At 34.7% G+C, this 26,761-nt stretch overlaps 1 protein-coding gene across 2 annotated transcripts in view; it reads right to left on the reverse strand.

Annotated features, from left to right (window-relative positions):
• Positions 1–4,180: 4,180 nt before the first annotated feature.
• The window catches only part of mTor (serine/threonine-protein kinase Tor), a 144,408-nt gene continuing 121,827 nt past the window's right edge, over positions 4,181–26,761 (reverse strand). For both annotated transcript variants that reach the window (XM_081736855.1, XM_081736854.1), the window contains exons 36-40: positions 24,884–25,089; positions 21,956–22,103; positions 20,939–21,215; positions 19,977–20,157; positions 4,181–7,111 (exon numbers count right to left, since the gene is read on the reverse strand). In XM_081736855.1, coding sequence (XP_081592981.1) covers positions 7,096–7,111; positions 19,977–20,157; positions 20,939–21,215; positions 21,956–22,103; positions 24,884–25,089 — 828 coding nt within the window. In that variant the 3' untranslated portion in view covers positions 4,181–7,095. The remainder of the gene's footprint in view (positions 7,112–19,976; positions 20,158–20,938; positions 21,216–21,955; positions 22,104–24,883; positions 25,090–26,761) is intronic.

The raw sequence follows: 26,761 nt of genomic DNA on the forward strand, positions 1-26,761 counted from the left end.
AAATGTTATCATGTACATTTGCTGTTGGAACATGTATTTCTGTCAGAAGAAACTACATTTTACAACACAATTGTATCTGCTACTGATATCGATGATGATGATGTAGACTGAATGTACACGTGGTAGTTAGAAATTAAGTAATACGAGTCTATGTCTCGTATTACTTATCTATTCTTTATTGTGGCATCTGTTAACAGTGAGAGTAAGAAGTTAAGTACACTGACTTCACAACTTTTCACTCGTTTTATAAGAAAAGTTGTTAAGTCAAGGTTATAACAGTATGGATTGGCTTGGATTTTTAAACCAACCCTCGTATTATTCCAACATCAATTCTTGGAAATGAAATACAACTAATCAACAGTTAAAAAAAAAAAAAAACAATGCTCAGGAATTTCTCACCCAAAAGGTACCTCACATTTCCAAACAGCTCTACTTCTTCCCGTCAGTCCATATAAGGTCGAGTAATTTTGCTACTCTCGAGAGAAACGCCCACGCACAAGTCCTCATGACGATGACAGAGTTCTACGTGACAATGTGAAGTCTATCAATAATCGTCGATTGTACAACTTATTCGAACAATCAGTGTTTTTAGTGTAATTTCTATGAACTTATGAACTATTCGTTATATATTATTAGCAATATAATAACGCAAAAACTTAATGTTCTCTACAAACTATATTTTAGTTTATCAGTGTATTCTAGCGCCGCTGACTGGCAACTATGCGACGCAGGTGAAGGTCCGGAGAGAAAACTCTCATTCTCTTTTTCTCAACATGTGAAGTTGCAAGTGTATATACTCTCAAAAGGGAGAGTATAAGTCTTTCAAAATGTAAAGTTGGAATATTTCATAATGTCAAGCTAGTGCAACATACTATAAGTTACATTTTCAAATATTAATCTGCATCAAGCATAAGTGCAACCAACAGGAAGAATGTAATGAACTCACACTACGTAAATCCTGATAGTCTACTATTCAAATAATAATTTTCACGCCGCCTAATAAACAAATATGTTTTGTAAACCTTACACAGCGCTCGAAGTGAAGTTTCTGCAGTGAACTGCATAGCCACTAACCGATTCATCATCTTCGTTCGGTCGATAATTTCGCGTATTATTTCGCTTACGTGTCGATTCGTTTATCGCAGTGTTTGGGCCATCTTTTTCGTCTAAGTGAAATATTGTGTCTTGTGTTGTCATACGCTTGTAAATGTTTTATATTCATTGAAGTTTAAATCAAATACAAATGTTTCGCAAATATTTTCTTTTTAATGTGCAGTGAAAATAATACTTAATAATTTCAAAGTGTGTAACCTATATTGTCTCTTTCTCAGCAAATGGAGAATATTACCTTTTAATAGTGTACATGGCTTAGAGTAAAACCAAACAGGTAAGGTACTTCTAAACAGTGGAAAACAAACGTTACTTTCGTATCTCACTATCCATCTGGCGTAAATCATGCATTGCTGTCCCACTTTGTATTCTCTTACAGGCAGCGAGCAGCATATCTTGGAGCTGACGCAACAGCGATGGTAAGTATACGGCTTATGCCTCTGATGTTTAACGCCCAAATCCTAGAACCGTAGGAGTAAAACTATTTGTTTACTTGCCAGTTCCTTATTAAATCTATTAGTCTTTTACAAATAAATGATGTTAAAAAAGACTCCAAAAAAAAAAAAAAAAAAAAATCCAAGGTTCAAATCCCAATATTATTATATCTGACTTTCGTCACGTAAACAAACTCCTTCATAAGGTTTCAAATTTTGTTACAAAGCGTTCTGCGTATCTTATACGCACCTGGTATTGTAACATAACGTCACAACTATCGTAACGAACGAGCATACGAAATTTCAATTCATTGTATTCATATCTTGGTATTTTAACACAGTTCTATAAACTTCAAAGCGCGCTCCTGTAAAATCTAGAAATAATGACTTGGCAACTTGTGATTCTGAGTGCGTCAATTCTGAGTAAAATAATTTACCGCGAAGGATTCCATTTCATTTCTTTTTCAAAATCTCTCTTGAAATTTCTGATAGCTATATGGTTAGTATATGCGCCGAGGAGTTTGATTCCAGGTGGAATCTCATGGGGTTCAGATCCAATCTTAAGCTGTGAGTCCACATACAGCCTCGGTATTGAACGGGATGCTAGTCTCCAGATCAACCAACCACCTCATCAAAATCTTTTCGCGGAAGGTTCCACTAAGTTTTCTATTTCACTTGGTTTCAAATAGTTTGCAACCTCTGAAGACATTTTTCGCAATATACAGGGTGTAAACTTAATTTCTGACCCACCTAGAAATTTTATGAAATGCATGAATAAGTAAGAATACAATGAAGAAACGTTGCACATCTGATTTATTTAAAAAGAGAAACGTCCACATCAGTAATCAGTATTGCTTCCCTGCCGTTCCCAGCATTGTAAGATCCTAGTTCGGAAACTCTCCACTAGGTTTTGACAGGCCTCTTATGTGATGACGGACCACTCTTCCTTCAGACGTTGAATCAAGTTTCTCTGTTGCGAGGCCTTGGTTTCTGAAACATGCTGTCCTGTAGTCGAGATCATAAGTGCTCAATAGCATTAAGGTCCGGACTATTACCTGGCCAATCATTCCACGCTCCGGGGAACTCCTTGGCGATAACATTCATCGTTGCCTTTGCAGTGTGACATTTGGCTCCATCTTGCATTACAATCGCGTACTGCTGAACAGGAAACATGATGGGATTAGTAAGACATACTCGGTAAACTGAAAGTACTTTATCTCGGTAGTACTGGGAGTCAATCGTTTCCTTTCTCAACAACAGTAAGTTCCGTTTTCCCATAGCTTGAAATTCCTCCTGCCACCATAACCTTTAGGCCGAACTTGGGCCTCCGTATATGATGGACCGTTTCATGAGGCGATGTTCGAACCCGATGATTTTGCCGGTTCGGTACAGGAAAGAGCTCCACCAGACTCTCATCGGTAAATAGCACGTAAGCACGTTTCATCCGTCCCTTACGAGAGTCATCAGCAAAGCCTTCATCTTGCGGTCTCTTACAAAAGTTGTAGCGGTCGGATATGTTTTTCTGCGAATGCAGTGATTTTCTAGGCTGCACATAACGTTTTCTTGCCCAGTCGGTAGTCTGAAGATATTTAGAGATAATTATGTGACTAATCTTCTTTCCCTGAGATTGATATCTTTCTGAAAAGTTCAGTCTTTTAACTACAGCTCTTGTTCCAACACCTGGTTTGTCTTTAACCCATTCCCGTATCATGGACAGAAGGGAAAATGAATGGAGACGTACTAAAAGAAGGTAACGAAGGACGACAGATCATGAAGATAATAGGAAAAAGAAGAAACAGCATGCTTGGCTATCTTATTCGGCACTCCGATTGGATCACCGTGCTGATAGAGAGAAAGGCAGAAGGAAAACCAGAGAGACGGAGACCGAGGCTAGAAAATCTAGATGCAGTAACGAAAAAGAGATCAAAGTATAAAGCAGCTCTCCCAAGGGAGAGAAAAGTTTTAGTTTACATGTTGCCCGCCAACCTATGGTTGAGGTAAACAAGAAGATAAAGGAATATAAATGATGAAAGCATGCAGATCAATGGTTTATCTGTAAGGTGTAAGGAGACATTTATTTAAAAACATTATATTCGAAATTTGTAAGTTTCTCTCGCTCTCGGTAGTCGTGTGCGTTGGAGTTTACAATTTAGATAGCTTCGTATTTATTTAGTTTAACGTTTCACGATGTTGGGGGATCTTATGTAATTAAAACTATGAACGATACAAATAAATGCTGATTCAATCATTAGTGGTGGGGAACTAAATACTTAGGAAATCAATGAGCTAATAATGCCCATGACATACTATTGAACTTACAGCGAAATAATTATCAGCACATACAGTATGTCTAAAGCACTAATTAAAACTGTGAACAATCCGGTACAGTATCGTTTCGCGACATAATATTATATCAAACCAGGGTTGAATAATCCATTCTATTGTTGTATGAAAAGTTTCAAAATAAATGAGCATTTCATAAAGTTCCTTTACTGAACACGACAGTATGACATGATATGACGAAAAGACTGTAAATATAATTTCTTCCCAGCGCTAGGCTTAAAAGAATTGAAAAATTCTTATTCTGATAGATATTATTTTCAATAAATAAATAACAAAACAATCATACTCTAGGATAATTTTATAATTGAATTTATTATCAATTTCTTTACTGCATTTGCTGCATATAACACTGTATTAACCCACTTAGGTTCTCTGAGAATACACTTAGTATACATGTAAGGTTGCATTTTATATATATATTTTATACACGTATAAACGATTACAATATTTACAAGATTATTTAGTTCTCTACAGCAATATAATATGTGCCCATTTTATCTCGTTCATCTTTATAACTTATAAACTAATTGAGAAAGTACGAATTTAGTAAATGCTAGGAAGGGGAAAAGCGTGCCACTTATTTTTCAACAACACCGTATGAACCGTGTTGCCAATCCAAATAGCTGTATTTTTTTTAAAGGATACTTACATTGAAATGTAAAAGAAAACCTTATGGACTATAGTTGCTACTTTGTATAATAAATTGAGGCTGCTACAGCATTACAAACATTTAAAATGTGACAAGTTATAGCTACTCCTAACAATAAGAATGCAGCAAAAGAAGATAGAAAAATTGAAACACGTGTACGGGACAATACTGTTGGGGATTTTGAATACTGTATGACTTCTGTATATCAGAAAAGTAGACACGAGTTTTCACATTTTTCTGTGCAGAAAATCTGTCAGTCCTAAGAATCATAAATTTGTGTTGCTTTTGTTTGATGTGATGAAAATTATATTACAACAAGGATTTTTAATATTTTGCGCGAAGTGAGAACTTTGCACACTACATAGAATTTTTAATGACTACGGAAACAACTTGAGATACCAAATTCGTGTAAACAGTAGTAGGATTGTTATGCTTCGATACCCTTTCTACATAATAAAATGTGATGCTTATACATGTGCGTAATTTCCCAAGATGCTTATACTGTACATCAGACAATATACAAAGTTCTAATATTCTGTAACTCTCATCCTGATTATCCCTAATTCATTATTATGGTATTCAAGATATTGAAGTCTACCGAACACTACCCGTGGTTTTTCCTGTCCTTTTTTCTTGCGTTGTTATCACTGTAAGTACTTAACAATTTACCATATGTCGGATACTCATTGTGCTGCAGCAACCTTGGTTTGTAGCACTAAATGTTTGGTCTTGTAGATTTTCATTTTCCATGTACATTTAAATGGACGTAGCAGTTTAAAACAATACAATTTCGTGTTCAGTTGAAACATTCCTCATCCGATGATGTTTGAAACTAAGTGATATGGTTTCCTCTCTCCTTATATTTACCAGATATCCACCGCTTTTATAACGCTTTTCCTATTAGTTCCTAGATTATAAAGTACGAACAAGATAAAGAGGACACACCAGATAGGTATTTGTACTTCCACTCAAAATTTCCGAAATATCAACTTCATTCTTGTATAATTCTGAATCATGCTAAACCACAAAAGATTAACAAAATGCCTCTTACAATAAATTCCTATTACAGTGTCACATAACCGTTCTCAAAACCTTTATCCTCCAGCATCGTGCAGCAAACAGATTTCCCATTCTGCGATTTCACTTAATTTGTACTAATTTTTCAAAATAATATCTATATCATAGCAATGACGATCCTACCTGGTCTGCAGGTACTGTTTTGACAAACCATCACGTATAAGCAAGTTATTACAAGATGCACCTACCTCTTGCTCACACGAGAATGAAATGCTAGGTTCGAAGTTGCTGTTTAGTATATTCTCATAAAATGTTGCAGTCGATCAAAACAGAAGCATACCAGGTAAAACCTTGTATATTATTACAAATAGCGTCCTTTTGCATCACATATCAATATGTACACTTAATTTATTTAATAATATACTTTTTCTAGATAATATTTTCCTGTTATAAGTTTGCTTGCTGATGACTTGTTTTCTATTTACAGAAACCAATATAGTTAAGAGCTACAGCAACGTTATAACTCAGTTATATTAACAAATCTTGCGTTGCTATACTCTCGTGGTAATTTGTTCTAATTAATCTATTTAATGGGCAAATTCTTAAGTGTTAAAATTAATGGTTTGAAATTAACTTCTGCTATAAGAATACACAAGAAAACTGGTTATTCGTTGTTTTAAGCTTTCACAGTGAAACAAATGAAGAAAAATTATATGAAAACAAGAGCATACAATCATGACGAAATCTAGTTAGCAGGTACTATATAATTTTTAATGACACAATATGTATCAATATGCATTATTAAGTTATCTCAATTTTTCTGGAGTGCGCTTTCAGTGTAAAAGAAAGATGTACAGTACTGATTTAATCAGCGTAAATATACATAGAAATCTCTCATTTCCCAATAAGTGCTTTTCGGTAACACACAATAAAAGCACGACTCCACCATGACTCCAGAATGAAAATTTAAAATACTATGCTCATGAAATAACCATTAATCTTATATATGTTACCATCAATGTGTTTTGTTTTGCCGTATCAATTTAAATATTTAGAAATTACATTATAAAGCGAATTTTTCTTTGGTTGTTATTCTCCAGTTGTACACAAACATCAATGCTTAAAAAAAAGTAAAAAGTAAGTGTTCCAACAAACGAAGAGGCATTCTCTTTCTTAAAAATAAGTTCTTCTTTCTTTTTGCAAGTTCTTGACTGCGAATATAACAAATTAGAACTAACACTACGGTTTATATGTTATCCTTCCATAAAATGTCAGAGGAAGTATTTTCTATCAAAAAAAAAATCACATACTAACGACTTCATGTCATAAGTTGAATGACTCTAATTCAACTAAGACAGGAGTCAGCGTTCGAATAGCAATCAAAAGGAGCTACTAATTATTTAGTACTGGTATCATTCACCGCAAGTAATAATTGGAGAAGATAAAGCTGCAAAAGCGGTGTTCTATATCACAGTCAAACAGGACTACACGTGCTTGTCATACCACATGTTTACAGTATGAATTGAGCCATCTTCCAAGCAACTACCAGAACGGACACCTAAAAAAATAGACCAAGAACACAAAATATAAGTCTTTCTAGTCTATTTTTCTGAAGGGAAATTATATTTAATTCATATAAAATATTTGATACATATACTTTAATAATCTTATATATAATTCTTGAACCACCAGACCAATCTCGATCGAATTTTCAACATACATGAGATTCGGGCCTGCGAGTGATGTTATATTCCACTTTAACAGTACAACGTAGGGGAGGATATGTGGGAGATATACAAAAATAAATGAAACTTAACTCTTGAATCATGAGGCCCATCTCGATCAATTTTGCCACATACATGAGATTCGGGCCTGGGATGATGTTTATCATTTCATTTTGACGGTACAACTTAGGGGAGGAAGAGAAGGGAAATATATGAAAATGATCGATATTAGTGTCGAATCCATAGTTTTTAGGCTCGCTGAGAGGAACACTGACACTTCCGATGTCGTTTAAATCCAAATTCAGCTCCCATTAGTACTTTACGTCCAAAATGAAACGTATTCTCCCAATGAAAAGAACGGGTATTTGCTAGTATTTACTATAAATCTTTTTTAAAAAGAAAACAAGACAAGTTAATTTAATTTTATCACAGAATAAGACAAATTACAAGTTTAATAGTTATTTTTATTTATTTATTTGTCTACTTTGATAACAGTGTCGAAGTGAAACTACTGCATTTGTTTCTATATATCGATACGATCTTAACCTATCACTATTCTAAGAATATAGTGAAATACTGAGGGGAATAAGTTTACATGGGTGGTAAGCGTCCTCGATTTGTACGATGAGATACCAGATTGAATCCCTACGTCCAACATCTTAACTTTATTTTCCTAAATTCCAATGGAAGAATGCCAAGATAGTGTCCTTAAAATACGTATTTAAGTTGTAGCCAGTTTCTTTCCAACATTCTACTGTTCATGTTTACAGTGGAAATTGTTCTTCAGATGAAAAGATAATAGTAGTAATATATATTTTTTAATAAACAAAACACGTCATTAGTGTAACATGGATATACAGGGTGTTTCAAAACAACCCCGACAACGTTTGGGAGGTGATTCCTGACACCGAGATAAGGCAAAAAGTATAGACAAATGTGGGTGCACAAATGCTTTCTTTCGGAGTTGTAGGATGCCGAAAACATGAAAAAAATGAACTTCAAAGGTCCAAAGCTCCAAAATTATGGCACCTACCGTAGTTGGTTTAAGACTTCACTTAGGAACTAACATGTGCTCTATCCAAATATCCATGTTTCAGAATCCTGCTGTACTTCCGCAACAATTTTTGTAGAGGTAGTTGGTGAGTAATTCAAATTATATGCCCGTAGCCAAACTCACTATAAAAATTGTTGCATGAATACCTTAGTATTCTGAAATATGTATTTTTGGATAGCGCCCATATTAGTTCATAAGTGAGGTCTTAACCTGACTAAGGTAGATCCGATAGTTTTGGAGCTATGTACCTTTTAAAGTTAATTTTTTCATGCTTTCGGCAGCCTATAACTTCGAAAGAAGGCATTCGTGCACCCAGGTTGGTCTATACTTTTTATCTTATATTGGTGTCAGGAATCACCTCCCAAACGTTGTCGGTATTATTTTGAAACACCCTGTATAACGGATTTTTTAAGTAGTATGAATCCAATTCAAATAATATTCAATTTTACAGAACAATGAACGAAGCACTACAGTTTAATAAATACAAAATTGAACTGTAATACTTTGTTCAGTTTAGCTATCTGAATGAGAATTTGCTGGTCAATACACATTAACAGCTGTTTCTAAATGCACAACAGGGCTACTTATGTTTCGCTAATAAGAGAAGACAGTACAGATATTTTGAGTATTTCGTGAAACGGACCACCTTATCTAGACCTATCGTCACAGGTGGAAGGAGAAAAAGAATACGGCGTATCGTTTTGAAGCTCATTACTATACCGACAGTGACGAATAGTGATAAGAGGCCCGGCCTACCCATTTACTTTCAAAAATTATAATTCATCCATTTTTTACGATAATTTTCTAATTTGCAAAATATTTTATTGTCTAATAAAGAAGTCGTGGTTAGCACCACTGATGTAAGGCCCTCCGTGCAGTGTCTCAGGTGGTAGTAAAACTACCGCCAAGCTATTCAGAAAATCCCATGAGAGAACGTGTTGATAGGAACCTGTAAGAGAGACCGGCCTCAGCGCTTATCGACTTTCGTTTCTACTATGTATACAGCGTTTATCTCGAGTCCTTTCACTGTCTTTGACTTCGATTCGATATATCAAACAAATAAAAAGCAAGAGCACATGCGCCCTCTTCCGTACCAACTTTACTTAATTTTGAGGACTGCAAAAGCTGGAATAAGCAATTGTAAAGACCTTACACCTATAATCGATATTGTGAGTGAATTTTTTTTTTTTCTTACATTTCCAAAAGTGAACGAGAGAAAATGCTAGAGTGGTTTGAAAATATGAACTTAATAGAATTCCTATTAAAGAATCCCCTATATGATCTTTTGAAAATTAATGTGTTATTAAGGAACGAAGACCAACGTCAGCACGGTAAGAAGTTCTGTATGCGTTGGTACAGACGCGCACACAGAAATTTTTGTTGGGTGGGAGGGAAGGAGAGTCCAATACTACAAGCCACTACATCTATGTAGTATTGAACGGGTATTATTCTGTACCGGATAAGTAATTGTAAAGTACTTCCCTCTATATTTTCTGAAAAAATACATGATAGAACTAGATCGTTTTTATAAGAGAAAGAGTACAGATAATGTGAGATCAAATGTTCATGCTACATCAATCATTTCCCTGTTAAACAGGTATAGTTTTATTAAGAAAGTGTACAAATGTATGTTGAGTTAGGAAGTTTTGGGGGAGGAGGAATACGGAACCGGTGGAGCCCCGTGAGTGCGTCCCTGGATTGGTATGATCAATTATCTGGAGTTCACATAAAAAGGGTTGCGTATGAGAAAACATTTCGAGTCTGGTTCTGTTTTTAAAAGGGAAATCAAGTGATACAGAAAATGACTTGATTGAATGCGTGTCACATGTTTTGAACAATATAATTAAAGACAAAATTTTACGAGCAGAGTTTGTTTTCAGTACAAGTAGACGAAACAGCATGTTTCTTGTAAAGCGCAGAACAAGACCTATAGTGTGTAAATTTTTGAGTGATAAGGAAAAAAAAAAAAAAAAAAAAAAATTTGGGGAACAAACATTTACGCGGATCAAGATTACTCTGGTTCGGTAAGACAAGGACGTAAACAGTTATAATATTATTTAATGAAAGCGCGCAAACAAGAAAAATATGTGAATATCAATTTCCGATATTTGTATATTGAAGAGAAAAGATTCATGCTTACTGAACTGGAGAACAATAAAGAGATGTATTTCCAAGAAACTCACCAGGCCGAAGGAGTTTACAATCAGCTTCCTGAATCGCCTAAAGCACCTGTCAATTAAGAACAAGGAAAATCTCGACAGCATCTGCGACAAGAAAACGAAGCATCCGCTCCCTCCCCCAACCCTCCATCTGGACATTCCAAGACAGGAAGAAAGATATCAGCATGAGGGGGTGCACCAAGGACAATTCCGTAAGTACAAAAACATAAGTTCAAAACGTAAGGGGAAGTCGTACCAAGCTAAGAAAACTGGACGAAAATGTATTAAGTAACAAACTATCAGACAATTGCATTAACTGAATCTTGGCTTACTGACAGTCACAATGACTCTGAACTATTTGATTCGCGGTATGTCGTGTTAAGAGCTGAGAGAAGGGTGGTGGTGTTGTAACATATCATGTGCAGAAAATTCCTCCCACAAACATTCCTGGTTTTGATTGTATTACAGTAAAAGTTTTTGTAGATACGGTTAATTGTATATATATATATATGTCTTGTATATATTGTACTTGGGTCAAATCAATCAACATATAGAGAATATTTTGAATATATATTTAGTGTACTACAACCAGAGAGTAACATTCTTCTGACAGGCGATTATAATCTCTCTCTCAGGTCACAGGAACTGATTTCAATTTTTAACATCTACTGGAACCTATCAAGAATTATTTCACTTAATGAATTTTTATCCTTTACAAACCTTCAATAATATTAAAAACTCGTATGGCAAAACGCTTGCCCTAATACTCTCGAAACTTACCAGCGTAAAGGTCATACACGAACACCCTTCCCTTTTACAGGAGGATGCACATCACCCAGCCCTCCTAATTGAATTTAAATATATTAACTCTAGAAATGCTAAATGTACAAGCGAAGAAAGAGATTATAATATCTTTTAAAGCTTACTTTGACAAACTGTACCGCGAAATATCACTAAAAACTTGGGAACCTATTGCAGATAGTTTGACTGTGGACAATCCTGTGTATTATTTTTATAATATACTCTACTTTTGACCGGTGCATCCCGAGAAAAAGAGCTAAATTCAATTATCTTACTTGTTTTTCAAGTGACATAATTGGAATAATTAAAAACAAATTATATCACCATAAGAAATGGAAGCAGGATTCTTAAAATTTAAAGAATTTAAAGAATTGAGAGCTCTTTCTAAAAAAGAAATTTCTAATTCATACAATATACATTTAAACAACTGTGAGGCCAATATTATAAATAATCCTAAGACTTTCTGGGCGTATGTTAAGCATAAAAAGAGTAATTCGGGAAGTAATATCTTTCATTATGATGATCAAACTTTGAGTGACGATGCTGCTATTACAAACGCGTTTATGGCAAATTTTTAAGTAACACAATAAATCAAGCTACAATCCTATTACTATGGAGCAACACAATAATTCGGAAATCTTGGATAAATTAAATATTAACTTTATAGAAATTGAAGATGTTGAGAATGCTATTAAAAAACTTAAACCATGGTCATCTTATGGACCGGACAAAATGCCACCATATATCATTAAAGGCTGCTAAGAAATACTGAAACATCCCCTACAAGCTATTTTTAACAAGTCAATAGCTTCTACATTTCCTACGAAATGGAAGATTCGTGACGTCTGTCCCATTCCCAAAACGGGCTGTCCTACTGACCAAATAAAAAATTACCGACCGGTAACCTTAATATCTGTTCCATCTAAGGTATCTGAAATTATTATATACGAAAAAAATTACTCATATGTACGGTCAATAATATCTCCCTTTCAATATGGTTTCATGCCAAAGAGATCAACTGTAACAAATCTCTCAGAACGCGCACATTTTATAGCTAATCAAATTGATAAAAGGAACCAGTAGATGTAATTTGTACAGATTTTCCAAGGCGTTCGACGTAATTAATCACGATATACTTCTCAGCAAACTTGTGCTTCAACAACTTATAGCGTCCTATCTTTGTCAATGCAAACATCGCGTTCGATACAAGAATATTTTAACTGAGGAATATGTCGTAGACTGGTGTGCCTCAGGGATCGAACTTAGGATCTCTATTATTTATACTATTTGTTAACGATTTACCACCCTGTAATAACATCTTCCCACAAACTATAGTTTGCCGACGATCTAAAAATCTATCGCAGTATCTCCACAGAAATAGACGCTATTTCTTTGCAAAGTAACATTAATGCTATTTCCCAATGGTATGAATCAAACAAGTTGCAATATTAGAAAATGCAAAGTAATATCATACACCAGGAAAATGAACTATGTACACAATGTGTATACTATTAATCAAACGCCAATTGAGAGAACGGATTATGTTACTGATCTCTGCAGGCAAACCTATCATTCGATATTCATGTCAACAGAGTAGTTGATGAGGTCTTTAGGAACCTTGGCTTTGTAATGTTATTAGGAAGTGATTTTTCTAACACTAATGTCCTCAAAACATTATACACTGCCTATGTACGGTCTAAGGTGGAATACGCAGCGATAATATGGGATTCTAATAGTAAGAAGTGTATAAACAAAATCGAAAACATTCAAAATAAATTTATGCACTTTTTGACATACAGAAACAGGGATATATCCAAAATTTGGGAACTACGGTCTTCGAAACAAATATTCATGACAATCTCTTAAAAGCAGGAGAACTCATTTCATTTTATCTTTCTTACATAAAATAATTCATAGTGCCATAGATTTAGAATATTTGTTATCAGAAATCAAACTTCACGTCCCACATAGATCAACGAGACCCCATAATGGTATATTCCATCTCTCAGCGCAAAGGACTAATGAATTGGATGTATCGTCCGTCAGAAAAATATGTATATTGTATTAATAAGTTGTCACAAGGACACTCAGATATAGATATTTTTAGTTATAAGCGAAATTTTCATTCTATATAAATTTGCTGTATCCTGTATATCGTGCTATCTGTATTTTAACGTATATTTTACTTTCATATTATTATTGTTTTTATATATGTATTTTAGAGTGTATTACGATACAATTGCGATCATATGTTACTAGTTGAATATACCCATGCTTCGCACGGGGGCTGTATTTGGAAGTTAACGCCTGTGGAAGTATCACCATTGGTCTCAGCGACCACGAAAACTATGGATTTGATACTAATATCGGTCATTTTGGGCTATTTTTTACATGTCTCGGTATCCCCCCCTTCCCGCTGACTCCCGGCCCGCATACAATTGTAACTAAATCTACAAGTCATCGCTAATGGAAGTGTCACCATTGATTTCAGCGACCGCAAAAACTATGAATTCGACACTAGTATCGGTCATTTTCTACTACTTTTACATGTCCCGGTAAACGCCCCCCCCCCCCGGTTCGAATTTTGACAAAAACGTTTAACTTTGGTCTGGAGCCTGGACCAAGGTATTCATGACTAAAATTTGGTAACTCTCGGACAATTGGTCTGGTTCCCAAGCCGGTTCCGGTAAACGCCCCCCCTGAGACACCCATGGTTCGAAAGGGTCTTTCCTAGTAAGATAGTGAAATCGGCCCTTGATCCAAATTGGGTCGCTATTGACCCAAAAGGTTACCCTTGACCTAAAAGTACCTCAAAAAGAATTTTGACCCCCTACCCGCTCCCCTTACCGAATTATCATATCATACATGCTCAAAATTGAATATATATATATATATATATATATATATATATATATATATATATATATATATATATATTAATTTTGATGAAGGTAGTCGAACCGTGTAACGTGGGTTCCTGTCACCACGGCATGGCGCGTCCTCAGGTTGCGGATCGAGGAGAAGGCCTCTAGATATAGAGGTTAGCTGCGAATATACTGAATAAGCAGTCGCGGACAGCCGACTAGGAGTGGTCCTCCAGCTTGGGGGTTTGGGTAAGGCTAACACCCTCATCCTGTAAAAAAAGGTACTTGTTCAGAAACATTCACAAAAGCCTCGGACAAGGACTGATAACTTGGCACGACATCAGCAAAAGAAAATGGACATGAGATTTGGAACATGGAATATTAGAAGTCTTTATAGGGCAGGCGCGTTAAAATCTGTAACGAGTGAGTTAGAGAAATACAGGATGGATTTAGTAGGAGTTCAGGAAGTTAGGTGGGAAGGAAATGGATCTGAGAATTTCGGAAATTTTACGTTCTTTTACGGGGAAGGAAATAAAAATCACCAGTTAGGAACAGGGTTTTTTGTTCACAAACTAATATTACCAGAGCAATTAAACGGGTTGAATTTGTTACTGACAGACTTTCTTTTATTACACTTAAGGGACGGTGGTGTGATATTATTGTTTTAAATGTACATGCTCCAACTGAAGATAAGGGTGACGATATAAAAGATAGTTTTTACGAAGAAGTGGAACGGATATTTGACCAACTCCCGCGATACCATATGAAGATTCTATTAGGGGATTTCAATGCGAAGGTAGGACGAGAGGATATTTTCAAACCGATCATAGGGAACGAAAGTTTGCATAAGGAAAGTAATGACAACGGAGTTAGACTCGTGAACTTTGCAACATCCAAAAACCTAATCGTGAAGAGTACAAAATTCCCACATCGCGACGTTCATAAATACACTTGGACATCACCAGATGGAAAAACACATAATCAAATTGATCACGTTTTAGTAGATAGAAGAAGACAATCTAGCATAGTTGACGTCCGGTCGTTTAGAGGGGCTGATTGTGACACTGATCACTACCTGGTAGTAGCGATAATACGGGAGAGATTATCGTTGAATAAAGGTAATATTCAATGTCCGAAAACGGAGAGATTTAATTTAAAGAAATTAGAAGAGAGCCAGGTAAAAGAGGAATACCAGATTGAAGTTTCGAATAGATTCGCGGTTTTAGAAGACTCGGAGTGCACTAGTGTTGAGGATACTTGGATTGAAATTAGAGATAGCATTAAAAGTTCAGCAATAGAAAAATTGGGACACGCGGAAATACGTAGGAACAAACCATGGTTCGACCAAGAATGCATTAAACTAGCAGAGAAGAGAAAACAGGCAAAATTACGGTGCCTACAAAATCCGAATGAAACAACTACACAAAATTTCGCAGATATCAGGCGGGAAACTTCCAAAACTTTTAGAACAAAGAAACGGGATTTTTTGAAAGCTAAAATTAAGGAACTTGAAGATAATAGTAAAAATAAAAATATTCGGGACATGTATAAGGGGATCTGCGAATTTAAGAAAGGCTATCAACCTCGTGCTTATATATTAAAGAAATATGACGGAACAGTTCTTACCGATACGGATAGCCTCTTAAATAGATGGAAAGATTTCTTTGACGATTTGCTGAACACGCAGCCAAAAACTAATGTGCGTGGAGAAAAGGAGATACACACCGCAGAACCGTATATTCCAGAACCCAATCGAATAGAAGTGGAAGCCGCTATAAAGAAATTGAAGAAACATAAATCTCCGGGTGTAGATGAAATTCCGGCTGAGTTAATTTTAGCTGGAGGCGAAAAATTGTGGAACAAGATACACAAACTCATTCTCCTTATCTGGAACAAGGAAGAATTGCCACAAGAGTGGAAAGAATCAATCATTGTTCCAATTCACAAGAAAGGCGACAAAACTGACTGTAATAATTATCGAGGCATTTCTCTTCTGTCAACATCCTATAAAATACTTTCAAATATTCTGTTAGCAAGATTGACCCCATACGCAGATGAAATTATTGGAGATTATCAGTGCGGATTTAGACGAAATCGATCAACTATCGACCAAATATTTACCATTCGCCAAATACTCGAAAAGAAGTGGGAATACAATACCCCGGTACATCAACTATTTATTGATTTTAGAAAGGCTTACGACTCGGTTAGGAGAGAAACATTATACAACGTTCTTACAGAACTTGGAATACCGAGAAAGCTAATTAGATTAATTAAGATATGTTTAAGTGAATCCCAAAGTAAAGTCCGGGTAGGAAAATTTTTGTCCACGAGCTTCCACGTCGAAAATGGCCTGAAACAAGGAGATGCGTTGTCGCCATTATTATTTAACTTTGTGCTGGAATACGCTATAAGGAAAATCAAAGATAGCAACCAGGGCCTAGAGTTGAACGGCATTCACCAGGTTATGGCATATGCTGATGATGTAAATTTAATAGGGGATGATAGGAGAACAGTAGAAATAAATGCAGAGATCTTATTAAACGCTTGCACGGACATGGGTTTAGAAGTAAATGCAGAGAAAACTAAATACATGGAAGTGCGTCGGGACCGTAATACGGCAAATTGTGGAGGCGTTAAAATATTAAATAATGCTTTTGATAAAGAGGATACTTTCAAATATTTAGGATCAATATTAACAGACGAAAATCATATTCACGAAGAAATTAAATGTCGACTAAAAGCAGGGAATTCGTGTTACTATTCGGTTCAAAATCTCTTGTCGTCGCGAATTCTGTCGAGGAATTTGAAGCTTAAAATATATAAAACGATAATCATGCCTGTTGTTCTGTATGGTTGTGAAACATGGTCGCTTACTCTGAGGGAAGAACATAGACTGAAAGTATTTGAGAACAGGATCCTGAGAAGAATATTCGGACCCAAGAGGAACGAGAATGGGGAATGGCGGAAGCTTCATAACGAGGAACTACATAGTTTATACGGTTTACCCAACATTGTTAGGGTCGTCAAGTGTAGGAGGCTTAGGTGGGCAGGTCATGTAGCTAGAATGGAAGAAAGTAGAAACGCTTTCAAAGTCTTGACTGGTAGACCCATAGGAAAACGACCATTAGGAAGACCTAGGCGCAGATGGGAGGACAATATTAAGATGGATCTCGCAGAGATAGGAATACAAAGTAGAAACTGGATGCAATTAGCTAAGGATAGAAGTCAGTGGAGAGCTTTTGTGAACGCGGCACTGAACCTACGGGTTCCATAGGCCATAGAGTTAGTTAGTTAGAAGGTAGTCGAAAAATTTTGAAAGTTTCACAGATTGCAGACACTATCTAGGTGTATATGTGTAATTTTTTCAAAACCATCGATGCGTATTTTCTTTATATTTTGCGTGTTGAAAATTCCAAAAAAAAATGTAGAAAAAAAATTGGGGGGGGGGGACACGTCGCTGATTTTTTGGTTAAAAATTTGTTATACTCTTAGGTACAACATATTTTTTTTTTCGGGGCCTGAAAGTGATGGCAACATTGCCAAAAAGAAATAGAACTGAAAACAAACGTGTTTTTACGCACCGTTTTCTAATCATTTTAGAGCCCTCAAGGTGAGGACCCCTTCAAACAATCCTTTGCCAGAGTTCACAATTTTCCTTTCTCTTTCGTCCCTTCCGATTCTATCGTTCTTTGGCTGCTTCGATTGAGTCCGTTTCGGAATAAAAACACCAAATATATCTTCGTAACAGTGCTCCCACTGCAACCGACTCTTGCACAACGAAATTACACACACCTCGCGTCGGTTCCTCGTATCTATCAGTGCTTGCTTCACTGGCTGCAACAGTGGCGCTCTCTATCGGTAGCACTCTATACCGAGCTGTGTAACTTGGTTGTGCGAGAGTCGGTTGAAACGGAAGCACTGTTACGGAGATATGTTTGGTGTTTCTATTCCGAAATGGACACAATCGAAGCAGCCGAAGAACGACAGAATCGGAAGGGACGCAAGAGAAAGGAAAATTGTGAACTTTGGCAAAGGATTGTTTGAAGGGGCCTTCAACTTGAGGGCTCTAAAATGGTTTGAAAACTGGGCGAAAAACACGTTTTGAGTTTTATTTCTTTTTGACAATGTTGCCATCACTTTCAGGCTCCGAAAAAAATATATGTTGTACCCAGGGCCTGAAAAAGGTCATGTTGTACAAATTTTTAACCAAAAAATCAGCAACGTGTTAGCCCCCCCTCCAAATTTTTTTCTACTATTTTTTGAAATTTTCAACACGCTAAAAAATAAAGAAAATACGCATCGATGGTTTTGAAAAAAATACACATTTACACCTAGATAGTGTCTAGAATCTGTGAAACTTTCAAAATTTTTTGACCACCCCCACCAAAATTTAAAAATATTCAATTTTGAGCATATACGATACGATAATTCAGTAAGGGGAGGAAGTAGGTTTTTTTTTTTTTTTTTTTTTTTTAAGGTAGTTTTAAGTTAAGGGTAACCTTTTGGGTTAATAGCGACCCAGTTTGGATCAAGGGCCGATTTCACTATCTTACTAGGAAAGACCCTTTGAAAAAAGGGCTTCGTCTTAATCTGGGGCCTGGGCCAAGGTACCCCTGACTAAAATTTGGTAACTCTCGGTCCACTCGTCTGGTCCCCAGGCCGCGCACAGACAGACAGACAAACAAACTCTTTATTTTATTTATATTAGATAGATTAGATAAATAGAAGATAGATTATGTGTGTGTTTTAAAGTGTATTATCATACAACGATGGAAAACTAATTAGGCATTTGCCTGTTATTTTTCCGAAATAAATAAATAAATAAATAAGCGACTTTGCGTTATTGTATGAGCAGTCAAGTACAAGAGATATTCGTAAGGTTCTTCGATGTGTCACGTGATAAGTGCTCAAGGAATGTCAATATAATAAACAAGATTTGGTAGTTAGCGACTAAGAGAATCTTTTAATGATATCGTATGAAATTTGACTAGCGACTGAAGCGCTTGAAGCCTATCTTGAGGAGGATGTGGATACATCCGTAAATTTTAGACTATAAGTAAGTAAATTAATTTATTACCAGAACATATCCTTAAGTTCGTAAAATAAATACCACGGACAATATTTCAACTGCTTGATTTCTGCAGTTATAAACTAAGACCAACTCTAGAGTAGGATACGAATTCATGTGTATTATAAGTTTTAATAATTAAAATTAAGTTTAATAAATAAGTTTTAATAAAATTAAGTTTTTTGAGTAAATTCAATTATAGCAATGAATTTATCTTGTTCTGTTTATCTTGTTCCATGATTGTATTATGTATGTTCACTGGCATCATGTCGCTTTATGTAATGGAAATAATTCAATATATAATAAATAAATAAATAAAAAAAATACATATTGTGTGGTTATAATCTTGAAAACTGTGTATTCTTGTTAGATAAGTACATATTTTCGCATACGATATTTATTATCTCCCCTGACTCTATTTAGATTTCATTTTCTCTGTATTACGAGAAAGATCTTTGTATAAGATTCGAAAGTGTTTCTTTCAATTTATGATTTGTATTTAAGCAAAACTTCGATATTACAAATTTTGTGGTTTTGTTCATATAGGTGTTTCGATACCCTTGAAACGACAGTCCTTTACTTTTAAATCATGTATAAGTAATCTTTTATGGTCAATTTAAACTCTATGTGAATGTAAATATCAATATTTCTATTACTAAATTTTGCACAAAACCAAAACGTAATAAAATCTGTCTTACTTCTTCTGTTACAATAAACTGACATAGGATAAAGTAATAGCTGCAAACTTACCATCCAATATAGCACTGGCAAAGATTCTCGTTTGAAGTAGCTTGTTGAATTAACAAGTTCACTTGCTTCTGTACGGTCAAAACTTCTTCATGTGAAAAATCTCGACCCGTAAGTTTCTCTCTCACTCGAGTTATAATTGTAAGAGCCTTCTTATTCAAAGCTTCCGGCTGGCCATTGTCACCTGTAATTAGAAAAAATGATCGACTTTAAAGCATACTTACGTAATACGAATTTATATGCAAAGATCCAACTGTTAAACTGACTCTCTACAATCTGAAAGTAATGTTTGATTAGAATTCAAGAGGTTACAGAATTGCTTATACTAAAAAAAGGAACTCAACACAAGCATATTAAAGCATACTTGTATTAAACAAACTCCATGATGCTTCAATTTACAAAGGACTCCTGTTAACACGTTAGTTCCGTGATGTGTGGTCAGCACACCGGTTCCAAGCTCGCTATGTCTAAATTCAAGTATTTCGTTAATTGATGGATAAACACAAAACTCTTGTGTCCACACGGAGAACAACATTTAAAACTACACCAGCAAAGGCAAGTACGACAAATCTTTGAACTACACGGGAGATCTACAATTTAAATCACTAAGAAATTCAATATAGAGAACAAAATTCAGAACCATGCTTACCAAAGGTTAGTTATGACAAACCGCTCGACTACTCGTGAGATTCAAATCGATTAGATAAATTCAACAAGTTTTTAAAACGATAAGAAATTACTTTCTTCTGTATGCTATCTAGTTAAAGACTGTATCTTTAGTATTACACAGTTTTATTGACAATATTCATGGTATTTAAATATATTAAAATCTTCTCTACAATAATGAGACACGTATCAAACAGGGCCTTTGTATCAATTACTAGTACCCAACAACAAAAGGATTACAAATATTGAAATGGGGGGAAAGAAAAAAACTCACAATGTTGCAGTTGAAATATACTTACCACCGTTTTCAATGCTGTTCGGTACACCTTTTTTAGGAACATTTCCACTCAAATTTGCACTCTCTAGCATATCTCCCGGTTCTTGTGACGAAGAAATGGAATCTGTCTGTGCTTTGGAACGTTTTGCTTTCGGCACAGCGTTATCCATTAATCTCCAATTCAACAATGGATCATATACAAAGGCTTCCAACACAGCCATTAAACTGTCCTTGTTTCTATGCAATACAGACATCACAGATTCACAGGTTCTTTGATACGTCCCTTCAATACCGGTTACCTATAATATACAGTACACAACTCTTCAATGCCGGTTACTTATAATATACACTACACACATCAAAACTTCTAATTAAACTGAAAGTACTTTGCACTCTAAAAAATGAGAGACAATTCTATTTAACAAACTAATTTCTCCTAATAAGTTTAATGTTGGAACAGTGGCTATATTAGCAGTTCTTAGGGTTTCTTTCGGATTAGATACTCTAATTTTAGCAAGAAAAACTACAATTTTGTTTCTATTTCTTGGTTTATCTGTCTTAAAATTTTGAATACTATCTAAATCATTTACATCATGAGACTCATATCCGAGATTAAACTAAAGGTGTACGTCTATCATACGGAAAAAAATTAAAAATAATAAAAAAAAAATTGATAACTACTCAAACAAATTTTAAAAAAATCGTATTTCACAGGTACCTTAATTACTGGAAAAATGTAATAATGAAGACCAGATAAGATATTGAACAACAAAACAGAATATCAATTTTCAAAAATTAATTTAGACGTATTATGGTTCCTATGTTCAGTTTATCTAAAGTTTTATTAGACTTAAAGAGGTATGGCTTCTTTGTAAGTACGATATCATTCAGAAAACCCTTTGTAGATTTGAAATCAAAACACGTCAGAAATCCTAGATTGATAGTTAAGTTCAAAATCTTCTCGTAACTAAAGTCTACTCTTCTGAACTCAGATCAAAAATATTTTTAAAATTAATTTGGTCTTGACTTTCCAACTGACCTCCATTGCGTTAATCAACATCCTGGTTAATCTGAATGGAATTTTTTCTGGGAACTTCTCTCGAGTCATCGCAACTTCAAAGCAATCACCAAAGTCAATATGCAAAATTTTGCCACTAAGTCGATCCAACATCAGGTTAGAAGGATGTCTGTAACGAGAGCATAGATAACAGAGATATCACAGTTAATTAATGTATTATCAGTAACAGAAGCAGAACAATTTCAAATGCATACTTAATAATCTCTTTAACATTTAAAATAAAATATTCCGTTTCAATGTACAATTGCGCAATGATGTAATCTAGTTTGTGAAAAGATATTCGAAAATAACTTCAGATATGATGATCCAGACATTTAACTACATTTTATGCATATTATATCAAAGGATTATTTATATTGTGATATGATTTTGGACTATTAGATGTGTATATATATATAAAGAGACAATTTAGTATATTATTGTAAAAATAGGTTTAAGTAATACTTCCTGAAAAATAGGAAATTTTCACTTTCCAGGAAGCAAAGACTTGTAAGATTATTGTAAGTCAAAAACAAAAACAAATGCAGGTATTAATAACAGGTGAAAGGTCAAACGATATATAAATGGGGAGAAAGACAAACAAGGGGAATAATAACTGATAAAGGCTTATTCAGATTGGATTGTTGCTCAGTACTAATATTACTATTCAAGAACAATGATGGATAAGGCTGTCTTACCTACTAAACTCATACCATAAGTTAAACCTCTAAATTTTGTTATAGAAAAGAAAACAATTAGACAAGAAGTCATACGCCAGGAGATTTCCCTCCGTGCAGGTTATTTATTCATAAATAATATGTAAATATATAGTAGAAATTCTTGTATGTTTGTGTTAAGAAAATAAAAAAGATGCATCTTACTTTTTTTTTCTTTTATTACTACCGATAGATATAATCTATCTCAGTTATTGGTAGTTATCCATTTTGTTACTTTAATTATCTTGGTATTAATTTATGTCTCAGCAATTAACTAATTTTCATAAAACATAACACAACTATAAATTTAAAAAGTTACGAAACAATATAAATCAAAAGATTATCAGAAAAGTTTCAATATAACTTAAAAAATATCCAATCTTCGACAAAAAGTTTGAACACGATAACGGTAAGCTGAGTTTTACATCTTCTGAAAAGTCCCCACGAACCGAGTGTTGGAAGATGTTTAAAATGGAGGTTCCGTAGTTACCGAAAACTCTCTCTCTCCTTTACTGTATGTTGTAAACAATAAATCATTATTCATGAAACTCAAAGTTCATATGAAATTTGTATATTAAACTGTATATGAGATCAATTCTTTGGTTATTAGTATTTTATTACCTTCTTACAGTAGTAACATTACGCTATACTCTTTAAAATACTGCAATCCCGTGTAACAATATTGCTTACAATTGTTATTGGAGCTACAGTTATTTTCGATAATTTTTGTTGAACGTTAGTTGAACACAATTGAAAGACAATGCATGTAAGGAATAATTCATATACAGTTACATTATTCACAGTGACAGTACAATTTGCTTGTGCAGAATTTGCAACATTGCTGAAGTGTAGCACAGTTAGTAAGGATGATGTGTGGAAAAATTTAAACCTTGTAGTTTCACAGTTTCCTTGTACAACTTGTTGGAAAAGACATACACGAACGTCACCATTACTGCCATGTGTTATAAATAAATAAATAAATTTAAATAATAATAATAATAATAATAATAATAATAATAATAATAACTATAAATAAATAAAAAAATTAAAAAACTATACCTGAAATTGCTGGTGTTTACATAACTTTAAATTAACCACCACAATTTGACTCTCAATTACTTGCTTCGTTTACAGGACAAGGCAATCATGACTGACGACGACTGGCAGTCGTCGCAAGGAGTTTGTAACAGAGTTCAAGCTTCAAGCCGATCCACGATAAAATAGGACCACATTTGGCCCAGGTAATACTGATGTAGTCACCAGCGCAGTGACTCGCTACGAAAAAGGAACACATGTTCCAGGTCCTTGTAGGGCTCGATGGAAAACTCAGATGGCACGAAGTCACATTGTCCGGTTATAAATTCCCGAAACGAACTTCGCTCACATTAAGCGCCTAACTTAAGAATACGAAAAAAAGTTATCTGTGAGATATATAATTATGAAGAGTACATTAGAAAAATATTTTGCGGATCAAGGTGCAGTAAATGTGTTTTATTCTAAAGTATGAGAGAAGAAAGTGTTTATTGATTCATGGTAAGCTAGAAGAGTTGACAATGAAGAAGAAGAGAAAGAAAAACATTAGAAGTTTTCTTAATGCAAAAAGATACGTTGTGAAAGCTTTAGGATCTTCATCATTTTCTGTATAACAAACAAACAAACAAAACAAAACAAAAATTCTCAATGGTAGAAAACTGAACAATGATTAGTTTTCTTCCTTCTCCCAAAACACATAAGCACAAAGTTCTGAGAGTTAGCAACGTCATAATTAAATTAATAAAGCCCAAAATCTTTCATATCTGTGACGTTTGAATTGGTTGCGTACCAGCATCGGAAATATGAATCTCGAAGACTTGTCAATGTAGTAAATTCCCTAGAGTTTTATGGAATCTTAAAACGAAGAACTCAAATTTAAAGATGTGGTCTAAACTTCAATTTCATGCACAATGATTTTAATTTAATGGTGTTACGACTGATAGTGACGAAGAAATCACATTTTCAATGATTATGCACCCGCCATATTTATCCACCATTTTGAACTTCTTTTGACGTATGGAATTTATGGGGACATTTAAAATTATATTAGCTTGCCTTTAAATGTACTGTTTTATTCCGGATTCTGACTAAAAGGGAGATGTATTATTAAGCATCGACAGCGAAACATATTGCACAAGTACAGTTATCAAAGAAAACTCACCGATCACCCAGACCCAGAATGTATCCCACCATAGACATAACCGCTAGAGATCGCGTGTAGTTGGTCCTTCTGTCAAACCATACTTCTGATGATGGTGATTTCAACCACAATAATTTAGCCAAATCGTCTCCTTGTGTGTGTTCCAAAGCATGCTCAAATACTTCCACTTTTTGCATAAGAGTGAGATGATCGTAGTCTGGAGCCATCTGAAATTTAAATTGAGATTATATCCTTTTCGTTCGATGTTATGTAAGTCATAGCTAGGAACAATTAGTTAGAAGGAACTGAAATGTATATGTTATCGATTCTAACAACATGACTTCTACAGAAAATTTCAGAATACACATATACAGGATATTCACGAATAAACCGACAAACTTCACTTACGTGTTCAGAAGCTCAATACAAGAAAAAAGTAATATGCGACTTTGATTGGCAATGTCTAATTACGGAAATGGAGCCAATGCACAGAATTAGTGGCACTAGTCGTAAAGTGGCTACACCAAATAAAACAACTAACAAACGTCGCATACGTGTTCATAATTTCAACACACACAAAAACGCTTAATTACAAAGATGGGAATGATTGAAGATAGCCACCCTACGATCAATTCCACTAATTACCCTAAATTGTAAAGTTTGTCGGCTTATCCCTATAGAAAGGACTGAAGATCAGTGTTCAAAATTATTTTTCCATAATATTTTCTCATGAAAATAATCCAAATGATAAGAAAAAAAAAAAAAAAAAAGCCGGGTTAATATTTGCGAGAATCTGAGTTAGTATTTTGTACGCTTCTTCAGGAACTGATTTATAAAACGCACGAAATAGACTTATTTGTATTCCACACTAGAAAAAGCTCGTTTTACTTGTAATGAAACATTCTTTCAAATTATATTCATTCTGAATGGATACACCGTTGCCCTCTTGATAACAAGTCTTTAGAAAGAAGTAAAAATGAACGTGTTTATCGACAATACGGCTCTAAAAACTTCATAAGCTTTCATTTCGTTTAGAGGTGTGTAAAAATCTTTTATGCTTAAAACAACTGTATTCGTTCTCTTTGTGATCATGGTTGAGCTGTAAACAAACGAAAAATACATTTCATTTTTTGAAGCCAAGAGAGCAAATAGTCATTCATATTGCGATATAAACCGAAACATTTAACTAGACATGCACTCAAATAATGGCTGACAGCTCTTTTGCTCGTTACGAGAAGCTCAGTGGGAATGCAAATACCACGATAAAGAAAACGAAATACACTTTATGACTTTTTAAGAAATAAGCTGTTTTTATTCATGTAACAGCAAATATTAACTCAGCGTCTCCATGAAAAATTAACTTTATAAGGCTATTTCTAACCGACTGATATTTAACAACGGTCTTTATTGGTGTATTTATATGCTGATTTGGAATTTCTCAGGAAGTGTTTGTCTTGAAACACTAGTAAGCAAATATTGCCGGTACTAGTCAACAAATACACGTCAAATGTACATCCCGTACAACTTTCATCAGAACAGGAAAATAGTTTTTAAATACAGAACGTATGGCAACACATTTTAAACAATATATACCGTCGCTGAGCCTCGAAAAATTGCTACATGATATTTTCAATGGAAATGAGTTATATACTAAAATATGAGCAGAAAGTCGTGTTGTATTTCCTTTATATTCCCATATCTAAAGTCTTAATAGTTTTCTCGTAACAAGGAATCAAAAATACACTGCTAATAGTGTAAATAATGAGAAAGCATGTTTATTGCTTCTGGAAAGTTGCCAGTTTTGCACATAGCTGTTTTTTAACGCACAAAACTATATATATGTTAAACAAAATACCTCATTTTAGAACCTTTTATGCATAAAGTAATCTGTTTCCACAC

This window comes from Thermobia domestica, chromosome 13 (assembly GCF_964235325.1).
Source record: "Thermobia domestica chromosome 13, izTheDome1.hap1.1, whole genome shotgun sequence".
In the NCBI taxonomy this organism is placed as follows: domain Eukaryota; kingdom Metazoa; phylum Arthropoda; class Insecta; order Zygentoma; family Lepismatidae; genus Thermobia; species Thermobia domestica.